Below are 19,021 nucleotides of genomic sequence, written 5' to 3' on the forward strand. Positions count from 1 at the left end.
ATTTTTTCCAAGAAGATGGGTTCCAGAGATAGGCTGCCTGGACTAACGTAAGGGCCTAAGGAAGGATCTGGCCTGGTCATAAAGCTATGGAGGAGATCTCTCGTGCTATTAGACACCTCTGGTTGCTGGTTATGGGAGCTTGGGGGAGCTCCTAGCAATGCAGATAATGTAAGAGCCATTTAGATTATTAGGAAATTATTACCCAGTAGTCTAAATGACTGTCCAGGTTGTAGGAGCCTCATATGGTCTAGCCCAACAGGTAACACAGATCACCAGGCTGTTAATCACCTCAATTCCCAGTTTTCTGAATGAAGAACAGATTCCACATCCATTCCTTTGAAAGGACAATCCCGTGTGCTTAACATTCCTGGTTTTTCCGGAGATCTGTGGGTGCAAGGACCTTCATGCTGGGCTCCCAACACCCATGGGAGAAAGACCCCCTACCTATTCATCTATCTGTTCGTGGGCATCTGGGATGATTCTATGTCTTAGCTATTGCTGCCAAAATAAACGTAAGAATACAGGTATGGGTGATTTTATTTTCTTTTACGTTTATTTTGGCAGCACAGACATTGCCAAGTAGTGGGTTTGATTGTGAGCTGGATCTGCTTTCAGTGTTTGTGGACCTCCAATCTGTTCTCCGTGGCAGCTGTATACCGATTAACACGCCATCAACAGTACTAAGAACTTCCTTTGTTCCGTATCTCACCAGTATTTGGTATTCAGTCATTTTTTGTCCTTTTTAAAGATCATTCTGTTCTGTTCTCAGACTCACCACGCAGCTGAGAATGACTTTGAGCTTCTGACGCTCTGGTTCCCATCTCTAGGTTGCTAGGTTTACAGATAAGCACCCTATGCCTGGCTTGTCTGGCTGGAGATAGAACCTAAGGCCGTGACATGCTAGCAAACACCGCATCCCCAGCCCCTGTGTTTTCGGCTTTTTTAAAATTACATGCATTATGCATTATCTTGTGTGTGTGTTTGTGTGTATGAGTAGTTCAGAGGACAACTTTTGGGTTCCTTCCTCCTACCATGTAGGTCCCAAGGGTTGAACCCAGCTTACCAAGCTTAGCATCAAACACTTCTATCCCATGAGCTACCTCCCTGGATCTTTTTATTCTTTATAACAGTTTTTCTAATTGGAGCGAGGTGATCTCTTATTGAAATCTTGATTTACATGTCTCTGCAGCTAATGGCATTATGCATTTTTCTTATAAATCCCTTACCTGTTTTAATTTCTTTTGAGACGTGTCTGCATAAATCCCCTCTCCCTCCTGCCCTGAGACAGGGTTTCTCTGTGTTGCCCTGGCTATTCTGGAACTCACTCTGAAGTCCAGGCTGGCCTGAACTCACAAAGATCCATTTGCCTCTGCCTCCAGAATGCTGGGATTAAAGGTGTGCACTATCACTGCCTGGCTAATTGCCCATTTTTAAACTGAATTCTTAGTAAACTTTTTTGAGTTCCTTCTATATTCTGGATAGTAACCCTTTGTCAGAAGAAATACTTTGTATTATAAACACTCCATTCTGCAGGCTTTTTCACTCTGTTGATTTGCTGTGCCAGAGCCTGTGACTCTGGAATAATCTCATTTGTCTAACTGTGCTTTTGTTGTCCGTGCTTTTGGCGTCTTCTCGCCATGACTGCCTCTGACTGGAAAAGCGGCTTCTTGGAGGAAGAAGGATTTAAACAGAATCTTGTGGTAAAAATAAAGACATAGGTGAGCAGGAGCCCAGAGCAAGCAGAGGGAAACAGGGGCATCAGCCAGGCATGGACTCTTGGCTTGCAAAATACATCTGCAGAATCTGGGGAAGGCTGAATTGTGGGGAGCTTTACCTGCCAGCCCTGGCATTTCTGGGCATCTCTCTTCACCCCCTGTGGACTTTTACACACGGAACCAGGATGGTAGCAGCTGGCTGGCCTGGCCATTCTGACCTTCCTGGTGCCCTGCCGCCCTGAGCAGACATACAAGCCCTAAGCTCAGCTGCCTTCTATCCCAGTATAAGTAGACAGGACTGCAGAGGCAAGGCTAGGCACAGGGACCTGGGAGAGGCCTGGTAGACGCAGAAAAGGCAGCCCGTCAAGCAAGCCTCTCATTAAAGGTGGAGCGGCTAACAGGCTGTTCCCTGAATGCTAATTACTCGTCTCAGAAGAAGCCAGCAGAGGGTTGACTGGCAAAGCCAAGGCAGGCTGAGCAGCCTGAACCCACCGCAGCCTCCTGCTGTCCTGTTTATTTCCCTCATCCAGAAACTCCCTCCCAGGCTCCCTTCTGTCTCCCTCTCTGTTCTCAAGTAACCTCTGAGTGGGTGGTTACCGGGGGAGGACGCTCTTGTGAAAAGAGGACTCGGAAAAATATGGAAGAGAAACGGGTGGGTTCCGTAAGTTTAGTTAGATTTCCTCTTTATAAATATGATCTAACCGTATTGTTAGAAATTTGATTTAAATTTAATATAAAAAAGAATGATGTGCACATTCTTGAGCCCGGCAGCGTAATATTGCTATTTCCAGCATTTTAATATTTTCTTTCTGTCAGCCTTTCCACTGTCATTATGTATAAGATGCACTTTTAAGAGGTTGTAATTACTCTGGGGGCTGTAGAGATGGCTCAGCGGTTATCCCTAGAGGTCCTGAGTTCAAATCCCAGCAACCACATGGTGGCTCACAACCATCTATAATGAGATCCGGTGTCCCCTTCTGACACGCAGACATACATGCAGACAGAACGCTGCATATGTAATAAATAAATAAATCTTTTCAAAAGAAGAGGTTGTAATTACTCTAAGTCATTCTTCCGTATTTTGCCTAGTGTCTACCCACATTATACGTATTGGAATAGCTCTCACCCTAACGGGCCTCCTCGGCGATCCTGGTTTTCCCTGAATGTGTCTGTTCATCCAATGAGGTGGCTTTGTTCACTACACAGGTGTCACTCAGGAAATTACCAAGAGAAAATGAATAAGAACTTAAAGAAACTGGAGTTGCAGAAAAAAATCATACATGCACACGCACACGCGCGCACACACACATACACACCAACCCAGGATGCATGCACACACACACACACACACACACACACACACATACCAACCCAGGATGCACACACGCATGCACACATACACACACACACATACACAACCCAGGATGCACACATGCACGCACACACATATACAACCCAGGATGCACACATGCACACACACACACACACCAACCCAGGATGCACACATACACGCACACGCATAAACACCAACCCAGGATGCACACATGCATGCACACATACATGCACACACATACACAATCCAGGATGCACACATGCATGCACACATACACACCAACCCAGGATGCACACATGCATGCACACATACACGCACACGCATACACACCAACCCAGGATGCACACATGCATGCACACACACATACACACCAACCCAGGATGCACACATGCATGCACACACACACACACACACCAACCCAGGATGCACACATGCATGCACACACACATATACACACCAACCCAGGATGCACACATACACACACATGTATACACAAACTAGGATGCACACATGCATACACACATACACACACATACACACCAACCCAGGATGCACACACGCATGCACACACACACACACACACACACACACACACATACAGCAACCCAGGATGTCTTTTCCCTAATCCCTAGACTCTATTAGTTTGTTACATTATAAGGCAAAGAGCAGAGGGTGAAGTTGCAGATGGAACTGGGGCTGCTAATTGAACAGTCTTTGGTTTGCTGAGGATTGAACCCAGGGTCTTGGACACGCGTGTCAAGTCTCTCCCACTCTCCCCTGGCCCTTGTGTTTTGTTTTGGTTTGGTTTTGTCTTGAAACAGGGTCTCCTCCTGTAGTACAGGCTGCTCTTAAACCTACAATCTTCCTGCCCCTACCTTCTGTACACTGGGATTACAAAACTGTGCTTGTCTTGATGGTCTTAAAATGGGAAATTATTTTAGATTCTTTTGTAGGCCTGATGAAATTACGAGGCTTTTTTTTTCCCCCTAAGACAGGGTTTCTCTGTAGAGCCTTGACTGTCCTGGAGCTCACTCTGTAGACCAGGCTAGTCTCAGACTCACAGAGGCCAACCTGCCTCTGCTTCCCGAATGCTGGGATTAAAGGTGTGCACCACTACTGCCTGCCCAGGTAGAATTTTTTTTTTAATAGAAGGACTCAGGGGGCTAGAGAGATGGCTCAGAAGTTAAGAGCACTGTTTTCTCTTTCAGAGGTCCTGAGTTCAATTCCCAGCACCCACACGGTGGCTCACAACCGGCTGTAATGAGATCTGGTGCCCTTTTCTGGCATGCAGGCATAATACTATACACATAATAAATAAATCCTTTTAAAAAAAAAAGGACTCAAAAGGGAGAACCAGAAAGACTATAGTGTAAGAAGGACCCTGTCCACCGTTGCTGGCTTGGAGCAGAGGTCACAAATCAAGGAACACAGGGTTCTTTAGAAGCTGGCAAAGGCCTTAGGGGAACAGTTTGCTGGGATCTCCAACAGAAACACAGGCCTAGCCATGCCTTGATATTATTGGTTCATTGGGACACATCTCAAACTTCTAGCTGCTAGAAGTGTAAGATAATGCATTTGTATTAGCGGAGTCACTAATTGTATCTGAGTTGTTATAGCAGCCACAGAAAATGGATACAGTGGCCAAGGTCAGCTTTCAAGGGCTAAGTGAGACAATAGGCAAGGCCTCCCCTGACTTGTCTGGGAGACTCCTTGCACCTCGAGCAAGCAGCCCAGCCAAACTCCCACTGTAGTGTTCGAAATACTCACTAACAAGGGCAGCAAGGGGGTCTTGTCCATACTCACACGGTCATCTGTCTGCATTAACAAGGCCATAGCATCTCAGAAGAGGCAGAAACGTGGACACTCAGGGAACAATCAGCTGCGGCAAAGGTTTAGAGAGAAGAAGCAAGATTTCAAGCCACCTAGAAGAGGTCTCCTGTCTTAGTGGCCCTCACGAATCCAGAGATCACACTTTGGTTCCTGTCTAGTGGTCCCCACGAATCCAGAGGTCACACCCTGACTTCTGTCTAGTGGTCCCCACGAATCCAGAGATCACACCTTGACTCCTGTCTAGTGGCCCCCACAAATCCAGAGATCACACCTGGGCTCCTGTCTAGTGGTCCCCACGAATCCAGAGGTCACACCTGGGCTCCTGTCTTAGTGACCCCCACGAATCCAGAGATCAAATCTTGGCTTAAAGCAAAAATGATATCGCCAGCATGCCAGTCCAATGTATCTATCCCATCTTTGAGGAAGACAAGATAGTCCAGAAGCTCTCAAGAGCTTCCTGTTCCATCTCTTTGTCCAGAACTTGGTCGTGCAGTCTCTTGAAAATGCAAAGGATTCTGGGAAAGGGGTTCAGTTAACAACAACAACAAAAAAAATCAAAATGAGCTGGGAGTCTGTGAGTAAACAGCATGAAGAAGAAGAAGGATTTCACGATTTTCCGTAGTTCCCCACGTCCTGGGCCAGGCGACGAAAGAAAGGCTCATATTGTCGACCACCTACTAAAGAGAAGTCTAGAATACATCACACACCTCGGCCCATTGCTCTTTCCACAGGGGACGCTGAACAAGATGAGTTGGGAAGTAATTAATTTGCCTAAGGACACGTGCTCAGCAGGAGTGGCTCTCAGGGCTGCTCTGCAGTCTCCTCCAGTGCTGGGGGAAATGACACGTCAAGGCAGCCAGGAAGGGGACCGGGAGGACTGAGAGGAAGCGAACCCTCACCTCCCCAGCGAACCCCCACCTCCCCAGGTCCCCAGGTCCCCAGGACCAGGCTTAGGAAGACATGGCTCACGTGATTTTATGCACAGAACCTGAAAGCCCTGAAGGAGGGCTGGCAAAATGACTCAGCCAATGGGTGCAGTACCCCAGAACCTGCTTGGTGGAATCAGAAAACAAGGCTGTCCTCAGACCAGCACACACCCACACACGTACATATACACATATGTACGTGTGTGTGTGTGTGTGTGTGTTTGGGGATGCACATACATGCATACACACATATATATATAAACAAAGCTGTCCATTGACCAGCATACACCCATGCACGTACATAGACATATATGTGCATATGTGTGTACACGTGTGTGTGTTCAGGGATACACATATGTACATATGTGTGTACACCTACGTGTGTGTGTTTGGGGATACACATACATGCATACACACACACACACACATATATAAACAAGCTGTCCATTGACCAGCACACACCCACACACATACATATACACATATGTATGTACATGTGTGTGTTCAGGGAAACATTCACACACACACACACACACACACACACACACACACACACACGTTTCCTGAGGCAGGAAGATCCCAACCTCAAAGCCTGCCTGGGCAACTTAACAAAATCCCAAGACAAAAAGGGGGAAATAGGGTGAAGCTGGGGATGTTGGTTAGTAGTGGAGCGCTTGCCTAGGTACCGTGTGGGAGGCACTAGGTTCAGTCTACAGTTTGGGCCGTGGGCTGCCCTAAAAGACAGAAAGTGCGTTCATCTCGTCAATGCACTTATATAACTTAGGTGACTGAGAAGTGGTGGAGAAGAGAGTACAACTGTGTGTTCACTTAGTTACCAATTTCCAAAGAATGTCTTTCTGCGGACCTGTAAAATCAAACTCTAAATATCATGAACTTCCCACGCCTCACACGCTGCCAGCTCCACTTTTGGAGACTCGGAAAGGCTTGAAGACTTGCCGTGGTCGTAAGTCCCGAGGCAGCATGAGCCGTGGATGCTGACACCCTGACCATAATTCCAGGCGCAGACCGTCCCAGGATTTCTCTTAAGCTCCCGTCCAATTCTGCAGGGCATTCTGGACCCGCTTCTCTGTGTCTCCTGTGTTCGTTATTCAGGCTCAGCGTGTCTGTAAGACTGGAGTGAAAGATTTCTCAGAGGTACAAAGGGCCTCGCTGCCTGTGGAACTTAGGAGACACGGAGCCTCTGATTTCACCAGCCCCATTACTCTCCAGACTTTGGTCCTTTTGATACGTGAGCTAACATACTTTCTTTCTCGTTGTGTTGACCGTTGAGTCGGGTTTCACTGAATCCTTAACAAGCTTGAGCATGCCGGACTCTAGTGTGAGCTCTGACTCTCTAGGACATCCGATGGAGCGCCTGCTTCAAACCATCTTTTGTTCTTCTCTTATGGGGATGCTACCTGGAGCTGAGTCCTGGTGCATCGGTGAGATTAAACGTCCTTGGGGAACAGGAGGTTTTGTGCTGATGAGAAATGTAAAGCTCTGAGTTCTGTCTGACTCCACAGGCGCCTGGTTGAGCCTTCCGCGCTCTGTTGTGGTTTAAATATAACCAAAGTTTCCATGTGAGGAATTTATAAACTCTGTGAGGCCCAGCCTGGAAGGCGCTCTGTAGACCAGGCTGGCCTTGAACTCCCGAGCGCTGGGATTAAAGGCGTGTGTCACCACCATCTGGCTATTCACGGGCTCCCACAAATCATCCTCAGCTTTTCCACATCACTAGAACTCGTGCTCCTTACAGGATTACCGTGCGCTAAAAGCTTCCCGTACAATAGAAATCCCTCATCAAGTATTAGATGTCTCTGTTCCCCCTGTGCCTTGCTTGCACAGAGGGACTGAATTTGGGAGGGGAAATCCCAGAAAACTCTCCCTGGCTGAAACAAAACTCAACACGGTCAAATATTTTCAAAATGTCAGGCTCCCTGTGAACCCGGACAGACACTGAGGGCAGGGGTCGCAGTGCACTCTTTCCCACTGCCTCGGGCCATTTTGAAAAGACCGACAAGATTTCCACTGCCGAAGGAATTCTCCTAAGGCTTTATTCTTTCCTAATGCTCTCTACCAAGATGGGGTCTGGCATTTGTCATTTCTCCTTCCTCTCTGAGTGTGTGTCTTCAGGAGCCTTTCAGGGCTTTGCTCTCTGGGCTCTTGGATTGTGTTTATTAGGCAAGGCATCTGTTACTGGTGCCTTCTGACCCCTCCTGGGAGTCTCTGGATTGCTGGTGAGGATTGGGCTAACCGTCTTGCATCCTAGGAGACTTGGGGCTCAGCCACTGTGCCATTTCCTGATTGGTGTCCCCACAGAGGGAGCAGGACAGAGCCTGGCAACCTTACCTCTACTTCCGAAGCAAGCCAGAGAGCCAGACTCTACGGCAGATCCAGCCTGGGTATTCGGCCAAGAGATATCTCCGGGGCCTTTTGCGGACATGGCCCCCAGATACCATGTACAGACTTCAGTGCGCAGGTCAGTGGGGAAATGGGGGGGGATGAACTCCAGTCTCCCCCACTTCTCAGTCTGATGTGAAGGTGTATTTCCCACTGATGCCAGAAACACCAGGATTTCAGGTCCAATTCTGAGCTAAGGCGAAGTCCCCAAGCTTTGTAGTCTGCAAGCCTCTATCCCAGCTACTGCCTTTTATCTTTTTTTTTTAAATTTTTACTTATGATTTTATTTTTTAATTTATTTATTTATTATGTATACAGTGTTTTGTCTGTTTGTATGCCTGCTGGACATGAAGAGGGCACCAGACCTCATTACAGATGGTTGTGAGCCACCATGTGGTTGCTGGGAATTGAACTCAGGACCTCTGGAAGAGCAGGCAATGCTCTTAACCTCTGAGCCATCTCTCCAGCCCCTGCCTTTTATCTTTGCTGACATTTTCAGAAGGAAGGGGCGGCACCTGAGCACTTGGCCCCGCTCTCACTGTTCAACCTCAGCTCCTCACGACCCGCAGTCCAGTCCAGAACTTGCTTCCCAACCTACTCCACACCGAGGCCTCAGAGACCTTCCCACTTAAACCCCAAGGTTCACAAGACAAGACAAAAAGGAGGTCTAAAGACGCAAAGGTCAGTCACAGCCAGAAGCAGAGCTGGACCCAGAAGGCAGGTCCTTCCTGCACCCAAGGCTCCACATTCTTCCCAGAATTCCCAAGTTCCCTGTCTGAGGTCATCTCAGGTCCTCTTAAAGAAGGCAACTCTGGGGCACAATCGCCTCAGGAGAGAGAACGCCCCTCCTCCTGACAGAAACCCCAAATGCACTCTGTAGACTTAGGAAAACCTGAAGTGGGAATTTGAGTTGCCAGATCTGACACACTGCGCCCACACAAACAGTGAAACTCACAATATTTGGGACATATTTCCACTCAAAAGTGTTCATTGTTTATCTGAAACTTAAACTTAATTGGACATCCTGTATTTTATTTGGCAAACTGCTGGAGATGAGAGATGAGTGTTAAGACATGCCAGACCTCACTCAGCTGCTCGCGGTTCCTTCAGCACCAACACACAAGACCAGAAAATTCTGGCTTGCTTCTTGTTTTACAGGTTTACCTGGGGAAGGAGCGAAAACCATTCACTGCCCCAGTAAGTGGGGGCTTGAAACGAAATAAGAGACGTGAGCTTGTCTGGCGACTGATTTTACTTTCAAGGCAGTCCCATGGTTTCAGGCTGTCCTGTTTGCTTACCACTTGTGAGAAAGCTTTCTCAACCAAAAAGGGGCCGCGGCAAGGCAGGCTACCATCCCACAGCCTGGGCCTGGTATCCTCAAGAAGGTAGTAGCTTTCAAAAAAACAAAAAGATCTCACATCCGTGATGTCATCTAGCATGTGTGGACTAAGAAAAGGCGCAGGGACCTTGCATTCATGAGCCCCTTGCTATACATACCTCCTTGTTAAAGTCTCTCTCTAAAGTAGTTGGCAAACCAGCTGCTGGTGGTGGTGGTGGTGCACACCTTTAGTCCCAGCTCTCAGGAGGCAGAGGCATGCAGATCTCAGAGAGTTCGAGGCCAGCCTGGTCTACAAGAGCGAGTTCTAGCTTCAAAGCTACAGAGAAACCCTGTCTCAAAAATTAATTAACTAAATAAAGTAAGTAAGCCCTCAAGCAGGAGGAGCAACAGTGAGACTCCAGGGAGAGGCCGGAGTCCAACAGCTCCGACATTCTCGTCCCTCACCTCGTAACGTTAGCGAGTTCTCTAGCCGCTTCTGGCCTCCCCTATGATGAATCGACCCCACCCTTCAAGCCTGTTTCTTCTCTTTTTCGTCCTTTCTAAAACCTTTCTACTTGTATGTTTGTTTATTTTGTTGTGTGTTGGTCCTTGAGACAAGATCTTTCCATAGATCCCTGGCTGGCCTGGAATTTGATGTCTAGACGTCTGGCTTCAAATTCATAGACGTCCCCTTGCTTCAGTCTGAGGGCTGGGATTAAAGGCATGAAGCCACCATGCCCAGCTTTAAAAGTTGTTTAAATGAACGTTCATGTCAGCGTACAGAGTAATGGGGTTCATGGGGTACCTTCACACACGTCATTAGTGTAGGCTCTCATTCCTTCTCCTTCCGACTGCCCCTCATCCCTCGTTCTACACAGTTGGTCCCTCTTCTGCCTTATGACATCATTGCCCTCTCTACCTTCCACCTCCCTCAAGACTTTTTCCTGCCCTCTCGTGATGCCCCTTTTAGCTTCCTCACCTACATGCACGTGTGTGCGCACACATTTATGTAAACAAACACATGCAAAGATTTTAATCTAGACTTCCCATCTAAGCCTGACTCTTCTACAAAGGCTTTCCTAACAGTTCTAGTCAATTCTGAGCTTCTGGGCCTCTGATACTCAGAGCTGGAGTGGAGTCCCGAGAGATCCACCTCTCCAACCGGCTGTGAGAAACCCATGACTAGTTCCTCCGTGTCTAGCCTAGCAGATGGTGGGCACTTGGTCAAACTTCAAGAAGCACTGCAGGATGAGTAGATTAGGTCTGGAGGGATGATGACCAAGGGGCAGACAGAAAAAAAAGCACCACGATTAGACCTCTCTTTCTGAACAATCCTCCAAGCCAACACCAAGGAAGCAGTCATGGTTTTGTGTTTGTTTCCCAACAAGGACCTCATTCTTGGGAAGTGCTCACACTGCCTGAGTTTTCCAATCCTGCTCATCTCCTGATTGTCCTCTTTAAAGTCTGTTCAAAGCCAAGACTACTCGGGCTGGAGAGATGGCTCAGCGGTTAAGAGCACTGACTGTTCTTCCAGAGGACCTGAGTTCAATTCCCAGCAACCACATGGTGGCTCACAACCATCTGTAATGAGATCTGGCACCCTCGTCTGGCCTGCAGGCATACATGGAGGCAGACTGTTGTATACTTATTAAGTAAATAAAATCTTAAAAAAAAAATAGCATTTATTTAAAAAAAACAAAAAAAAAAAAAGCCAAGACTACTCCCAGTGGGGAACGTCTAGTTTTCTCCTGCCCTCTAGACTGGTCCTTATCTTTCACATCAGTAATTCCTGCCCTGCCCCTCAGGACACATCAAGGATTCCGTGCTGCTCCAGGACAGTCAGCTTGGGATACCCAAGAATCTCAGGCCGCAGCAGGATCTCTCGGGTGCTCCCCGAAAATACCATCTCCTGCCTGTCTACCCTCCGTTTTGGATTCAACAGAGACCGTCTTACGAACGAGGTGCCTGCTCATTGCTGTGTTTTCATCCTTCATGTGTGTGCACGGCGGGGGTGTACATGGGTATGTGCACGTCTGATTGCGTGTGGGCACACGCGTGTAGGTGGGTGTGCCTGTCCACACTAGTGTGGCTGCTTGCTAAAGATTGAGGGCTAGAATCACTCTGTATTGCTCTTCCATCTTACCCACTGAAGCAGGTCTCTCAATCAAACCCAAAGCTCATTGCTAACCAGCTTGCCTTGAGGACCCCTTGTCTTGATGAAGGAAGGTTAAGTAATAAAGAAACTGCTTGGCCTCAGAGATTAAAACATAGGTGGGAGGAGTAAACAGAACAGAATGCTGGGAGGAAGAGGAAGTGAGGTAAGATGCCTCAGACAGATGCCATAGCTCAGCTCTCGGAGGCAGATGCGATTCAGCTCCGACCCATGATGGAATCTTCCCGGTAAGCGCACCATAGGGTGCTACATACATTATTAGAAATGGGCTAGTCCAGGTGTGAGAGTTAGCCGAGAAGAGGCTAGATACAATGGGCCAAGCAGTGTTTAAAAGAATACAGTGTCTGTGTAATTATTTCGGGGCATAAGCTAGCAGGCAGCCGGGGTGCTGGGGATGCAGCCCTGCCTCTCCTATTACTACATTGTCTCTAACCTCTGAGGCTGAAATTCTGCACAGGCCGCCTTACCCACACAGCGTTTAAGTGCGTTCTGAGAATCTGAACTCGGATCCCAAGGCAAGCATGGTCAGCACTTTAACCACTGAGATGTCTCCCCAACCTGTACCTGTTAATGGCATGAGCAGTTTACAGATGCTTGGATTTTCTTTTTTAACGGCTTAAAATAAAGTTTTACAGAATAAGATCTGGGGGTTCTGTTTTCATCGTCTTCATCTGGAAGATGCAGGGGTCAGTCTGGAAAGTGTGACTCGCGTGCTATCCAGGAGACTGTCAGTTAATCACGTATGTCTCGCGGGCATTGGAACGTAGCTACTGCAACTGCGAAACTGAGTTTTTAATTTAATTCTGATTCATTTGCATACAGATAGCCATATGTGGCTTGCAGCTCCTGTGCTGGACAACACAGGTCTAGGCTTTACTGTTCAGATTTCTGAAGTATCTTCTCTAATATTATTTTGTGTTTGTTAGTGAGTTGGCTTTATTTTTTAATAAATATTTTAATAAATATTTTGAGACAGAGTCTCACTATGTAGCCCAGACTAACCTAAAACTCACAGTCCCCCTGCCTCAGCTTTCTAAATGCTGGGATTGCAGACATGTGTCACCACCTAAATGTTTTTTAATCCTGTGATTTTTGTGACAATGCTTTAAAAATATATAAACTTTGGGGCCATGAATCCATTTTCTTCCCCAAGAAAACCACCAGGAGACACCCAGGAACCCCAAGGTCAGGTTTGCAATTCAGCATCCCAGCAGTTACAGGTCACGACACACAGTCATGCATCCCAGCGGTTGCAGGTCACGACACACAGCCACGCATCCCAGCGGTTGCAGGTCACGACACACAGTCATGCATCCCAGCGGGTACAGTTCACAACACACAGTCACGCATCCCAGCGGTTGCAGGTCACAACACACAGTCACGCATCCCAGCGGGTACAGGTCGAGAGACACAGTCACGCATCTCAGTGGGTACAGGTCACGACACACAGTCATGCATCTCAGTGGTTGCAGGTCACAACACACAATCACACCGCCGCCCAGGATCCCTTGCCCTTCATACAGAAATGGTCACTATTATTATCTGATTTGAGGCCCAGGCACCTCTATAAGGAAACGAGGGCAAAAATCAGGATCCCCATTTTACAAATGAGGAAACAGGATCCAAGAAGCAGCCTCGCGTTCCTGACATCCGGGCAGCCTTCTGACTTGGTAGTTGGTTCTGGCTGCCACTTCCGTGAAGACTCCATGATATGTCTGTTCCCAGCTGATCCACTATCCCCTCTGCAGATCCGAAAGGCCTGAAGGAAGAGGAAGCTGGCATGGGTGCTCATGTAGGCCAGGGCTCTGCCGCCCAGAACCACAGCAATCCGTGGACCCAGCCAACACCACTCAGGAAGCAGTCACGGCGGGAAGATGAACGCCAGGCTGAGGTGCGGTTTCTGTCAGGACTCTGTTCCTCTTGACTTCAGAGTCTCCCTCCTTCGCCTTTTCTTGAGACGTCCCAGGGAAGAGAACTTTGACTCTGAATACAGTTTCTTAAACTATCACCCAAGGACCCCTGACGTTGCCAGGTGCTCCTTTTAAAGGGGGAAGGGAGTTTTCTGCAGGTAAAAGCGCCTGAGAAAGCTGCCCACACATTCCCCACCTGGGAAGTCACAGTAGGCTCTGGACAGGGAGTAGTCTCAGAGGTCCTGGGGTGAAGGGGCCGGCTTCACTCCGTCCAACTCCTGGCTTCCCATGCCGCTGAAACAGAGTCTCCCTGACTCCCCGCCCCATCTAGGTCTGTCTAGAAAGATAGAATTGTGGCCTTAGGCGTGGTCTATGTTCCTGACTAGCTGTAATAGACTAAGAATTTAACCTCCAGCCTCCAGAATGAACTCCTCGGCAGGATAGAGTTAAAATATAGAAGTGTTTTCTGAACTCTGAGACTGTGTGTGTGCGTGTGCGTGTGTGTGTGTGTGTGTGTACTGTGGTGACACGGGGGGTGTGAGAGAGGTGTCTGTGTGTGTGTGTGTGTGTGTGTGTGTGTGTGTGTATGTGTGTAGTGTGGGGACATGGGGGTGTGAGAGAGATGTGTGTGTGTGTGGTGTGTACAGTGTAGGGACATGGGGGTGTGAGAGAGGTGTGTGTGTAGTGTGTAGACATGGGGGATGTGAGAAATTGTGTGTGTGTGTAGTGTGTGTGTAGTGTGGGAACATGGAGTGTGAGAGAGATGCGTGTGTGTGTGTGGTGTGTGTGTAGACCTGGGGGTGTGAGAGAGATGTGTGTGTAGTGTGTAGACATGGGGGATGTGAGAAATTGTGTGTGTGTGTGTGTGTAGTGTGTGTGTAGTGTGGGGACATGGGGTGTGAGAGAGATGTGTGTGTGTGTGTGGTGTGTGTGTAGACATGGGGGTGTGAGAGAGATGTGTGTGGTGTGTGTTAGTTACGCAGAGCAGCAGAGACAGTATCTGTTCCTATCTCGAATAATCTTGTTTGGCTTTATGAGGTCACACGTCAAGGAGAGTAGGGACATGGAAGATCCACTCTCCAGAAGGGGAAAGATTTTATGATATAAAGATCATGGTTTAGGCTCTTCATCCTGATTTCTTTTTCCTTTCTGCAAAGCACCGTATATCAGACATGGCTGTGTGTCCTTCCCTTTTGGTCAATAGTTTCACAGTAACAGCGTTAGAGATTGTGCTGCTGTGGCCTTGTTTCCTCCTCTGCAGAGAGACTTTGTCCCTGAACCCACAAGGCCTGAGTTACAGAGAGACGCTTAATTCCCTTGTGTTTACAGCCTGTGTGTCTGTTATTCCCTAGGAAGCCCTGCTAGAGAGCCACCTCTATGTCCACACCTCGGAGGAAAGCCACAATGAAAAGACACAGCCAGCCTCCAGAAAGGCCCTTGGGCATGCCCGCATCAGTCACCTCCAGCTTCCTAGCGACAGAGACCTCTTCACCGTCTACAGCGGTGCCTTCCCAGGTAGAAAAGCAGGTCTCAGTGTCTGAGCCTGAGGTCTGCGTTGATCTAAGTGAGCTGATGCAGAGTTCCCTTGAGAACACAGGCTCGCCAGATGCCGCTTCTCTTACCACTCACCTTGAAAAATGGCGGGGGGGGGGGGGGAGCAGTAAGTGTGGGAACAAGACCCTGCCGGGCTCCGCTTTGCCTAGGCTTAGCCGCGTGAATTCTGCCATTCAAGTGCTGAGTCTAGGATCTCAGACACATTGTTTAAGGTGGTAAGGCTGCTTCCCACTCTGTGGGATGAGGATAAGGCGACTTTGAGACTGCCGTGGGGATTGCACGGGTTAGCGCATGTAAAACAGAGTGCACGATTTCCTTTCCGTTTTCAGTTCTCAGTACATTTGTGTTATTATCACCATTATTCTCACCACCGCCCGACTCAGTCACAAGCTCCCAGAGAGTGAAACTGAGGGTCCCATGGCCATTCCAGTAAACCACACTCTCCCTCGTTTTCTTCTCATCAGTCAAATTTGCATACAACTTCTATTTTCTAGTCATGTATATGCATGTGATTATATATTCATCCTATACATAGAAAGGCTCGCGGGTTAGGGGATGGCAGTATAGATTTGTAATCTGAGCACTCAGGTTAGGGATGGCGGTATAGATTTGTAACCCAGCAGTCAGGTTAGGGATGGCGGTGTAGACTTGTAATCTGAGCACCAGGTTGGGGATGGTGGTATAGATTTGTAACCTAGCACTCAGGCTAGGGATGGCAGTGTAGACTTGTAACCCAGCAGTCAGGTTAGGGGATGGCGGTATAGATTTGTAATCTGAGCACCAGGTTAGGGATGGCAGTATAGACTTGTAACTCAGCACTCAGGTTAAGGATGGCGGTATAGACTTGTAACCCAGCAGTCAGGTTAGGGATGGCGGAATAGACTTGTAACCCAGCAGTCAGGTTAGGGATGGCGGAATAGACTTGTAACCCAGCAGTCAGGTTAGGGATGGCGGAATAGACTTGTAACCCAGCACTCAGGTTAGGGATGGCAGTATAGACTTGTAACCCAGCACTCAGGTTAGGGATGGCAGTATAGACTTGTAACCCCAGCACTCAGGTTAGGGATGGCAGTATAGACTTGTAACCCAGCACTCAGGTTAAGGATGGCGGAATAGACTTGTAACCCAGCACTCAGGTTAGGGATGGTGGAATAGACTTGTAACCCCAGCACTCAGGTTAGGGATGGCAGTATAGACTTGTAACCCAGCACTCAGGTTAGGGATGGCAGTATAGACTTGTAACCCCAGCACTCAGGTTAGGGATGGCGGAATAGACTTGTAACCCAGCACTCAGGTTAGGGATGGTGGAATAGACTTGTAACCCCAGCACTCAGGTTAGGGATGGCAGTATAGACTTGTAACCCAGCACTCAGGTTAGGGATGGCGGTATAGACTTGTAACCCCAGCACTCAGGTTAGGGATGGCGGTATAGACTTGTAACCCAGCAGTCAGGAATCTGGGGCGCCAGTTTAAGGCAGCTCTGCATTACATGGTGAGTTTCAGCTAGCTAGCCTGGACTATCATATGTAAACCCCTGCTCAAACATAAAATTGAGGGCTAGAGAGGTGGCTTCATAGTAAAAGTCCTTCCTGCTCTTCCAAGAGAGCTCATTCCAGTTCCCATCACCCACACTGGATGGTTCACGACTCTCTCAACTGCCTGTAATCAGCTCCAAAGGATCTGATAACCTCTGGCCTCTGCAGGCATGTAGCATGTATCGACACACACACACACATACACACACACACAAAAAAAAACAATTTCTAAAAGAAAGAAAGAAAAGAGTAACAAGAGTTAAGATTCAGCAGTTCACCCCATACCTGCAGCTGACACACTTTTATTCCTACCTGTTTGTACAGATAATCAAGGGAACACGCAACCCCACAAGACCAGAGGCAGTTGCTTGTCCCAGGAGCCTCCTGTTAGAGGGTGCCTTCTCCCTCCTATACCATCTGCCACGGGCTCAGAACAAAGAGCTCTCGGGGAAACAAAGAAAAAAAAGGTAGGGGAGTGTGCCTGTGTGTGCGTATGTGTGTGCATATGTGTGTGCGTGTGTCTCTGTGTGTATGTGTGTGTGCATGTGTGTGCGTTTGTGTCAACAAGTGTGTATGTGTGTATGCACATGTGTGTATCTGTATGTGCGTGTGTGTGTGCAAATGTATGTGCATGTGTGTGTGCACATGTGTATGTCTGTGTGTGTCTCTGTGTGTTAAATCCCATTCTAGAAATTAAATAACTCAGAGAGATGTCTCTGAACTCACGAGGTGGAGCTGGGGTGAGGTGCTGTGGCAGTTTCCTGTTGGAAATTTGAGCGATTCGGCAGCCCCCATCACGCCTAGGAACAACAGAACCCTGTCGTGTGAGGAGACAGGGAGTCTTTCTAAACACATAAGGGCAGAACTTGAGCCTGTGAGAGCTGGTTCACTACCAGTTACAAATGCTAGGGAAACTGAGTTGAGGTATTTCACTCAATTGACACTCAGTCACCTTTGCTAATATAGGATAATTTGGTAAGTGTATGAACTCCTTCAGAAGTCAAGAACAGGGCTGGAGAGATGGCTCAGGGGTCAAGAGCACTGGCTGCTCTTGCAGAGGACCTGAGTTCAGTTCCCAGCAACACAGGGTGGCTCACGACCATCTATAATGAGATCTGGCACCCTCTTCTGACCTGCAGGCCTACATGCAGGCAGAATACTCTATACATAATAAATAAATAAATTTTTTTAAATGTCAAAAATAGGGCCAGCAAGACAGTGCAGCTTTGAAGAACTCTTGCCACCAAGCCTGACAGCCTGACTCAATTCCCGGGACTCACGCAGTAGGATTACAGTGCTAACTCCCACAAATTGTCCTTTGACATCCACATGCACAGTAACAGGTGCCCATTCACGTATAAAATCAGTAAACAAGTGTGATAAAAATTTTAGAAGTGAAAAAAACACCTTCTTTCGTAAGGTGACTCTGGCCAGGGCTAGAGAGATGTCTCAGCAGTTGAGAGCACTGACTGCCCCTCCACAGGATCAGAGTTCAATTCCCAGCATCCACATAGCGGCTCACAACCATCTTTAACTCCAGTTTCAGGGGCTCTGACACCTTCACACAGACACAAACGGAGGTAAATACCAATGCACAAGAAATAAAAATAATACGTCATTAAAAAAAAAGAAAGAGCCGGGCGGTGGTGGCGCACGCCTGTAATCCCAGCACTCGGGAGGCAGAGGCAGGTGGATCTCTGTGAGTTCGAGACCAGCCTGGTCTACAAGAGCTAGTTCCAGGACAGGCTCCAAAACCACAGAGAAACCTTGTCTCGAAAAAACCAAAAAAAAAAAAAAAAAGAAAGAAAGAAAGAAAGAAAAGATGACTCTGGCCATCTCTGACCTGACCCTCCCTCACGATTCTGTGTGAGACGTTGGCATTTGGGAAGCATCAATGGTAGATAAACTCCAAAATGTTCTGCCCCCTAGCGGCTGTGTGAATACGGACAGGCCACTACCATCTGAAGGTGTCTCTGAAGGACTGTACACAATTTAGGCAATGCTGATACCAGTAAGGGCTGTTGTTTTCATTCTGCTTAGGACTCTGGGTGGTCCTGAGTCTCAGCCGTCTCCCAGGTTCCGTCGGGCCAGGAGTAAAGAGCAAACCTGAACTCCTGCATCACCACGGGATCAACACGGGCCCTAAGCTCTCACACCTAGCCAGCCCTGACCTGAGCCAGGCTCAGAGGAAAGGGATGCCTTTGAGTCCCCGGCACTCGTTCAACACAGGAAAGCAACATTTTCCACTGTGTTAAAACCCTGTGTCAATTTCTAATTAGAATAAAGAAATTAAGGCTTGGCTTCTTCAGCCGTCCCTCACACAAGAA

The 19,021-nt window shown here is 48.1% G+C and overlaps 1 protein-coding gene across 1 annotated transcript in view; it reads left to right on the plus strand.

Annotated features, from left to right (window-relative positions):
• Window positions 1-19,021, plus strand: part of LOC121459044 (uncharacterized protein KIAA2012 homolog) — a 102,929-nt gene that overhangs the window by 13,290 nt on the left and 70,618 nt on the right. Inside the window, exons 4-8 of the mRNA XM_041668545.1 lie at window positions 8,124-8,283; window positions 11,328-11,483; window positions 13,453-13,586; window positions 14,958-15,120; window positions 17,019-17,161. Of these exons, the coding sequence (XP_041524479.1) occupies window positions 8,124-8,283; window positions 11,328-11,483; window positions 13,453-13,586; window positions 14,958-15,120; window positions 17,019-17,161 (756 nt within the window). The remainder of the gene's footprint in view (window positions 1-8,123; window positions 8,284-11,327; window positions 11,484-13,452; window positions 13,587-14,957; window positions 15,121-17,018; window positions 17,162-19,021) is intronic.

Source organism: Microtus oregoni, unplaced genomic scaffold, assembly GCF_018167655.1.
Source record: "Microtus oregoni isolate MIOR12 unplaced genomic scaffold, Mior012 000018F_ref0000195, whole genome shotgun sequence".
Classification (NCBI taxonomy): Eukaryota; Metazoa; Chordata; class Mammalia; order Rodentia; family Cricetidae; genus Microtus; species Microtus oregoni.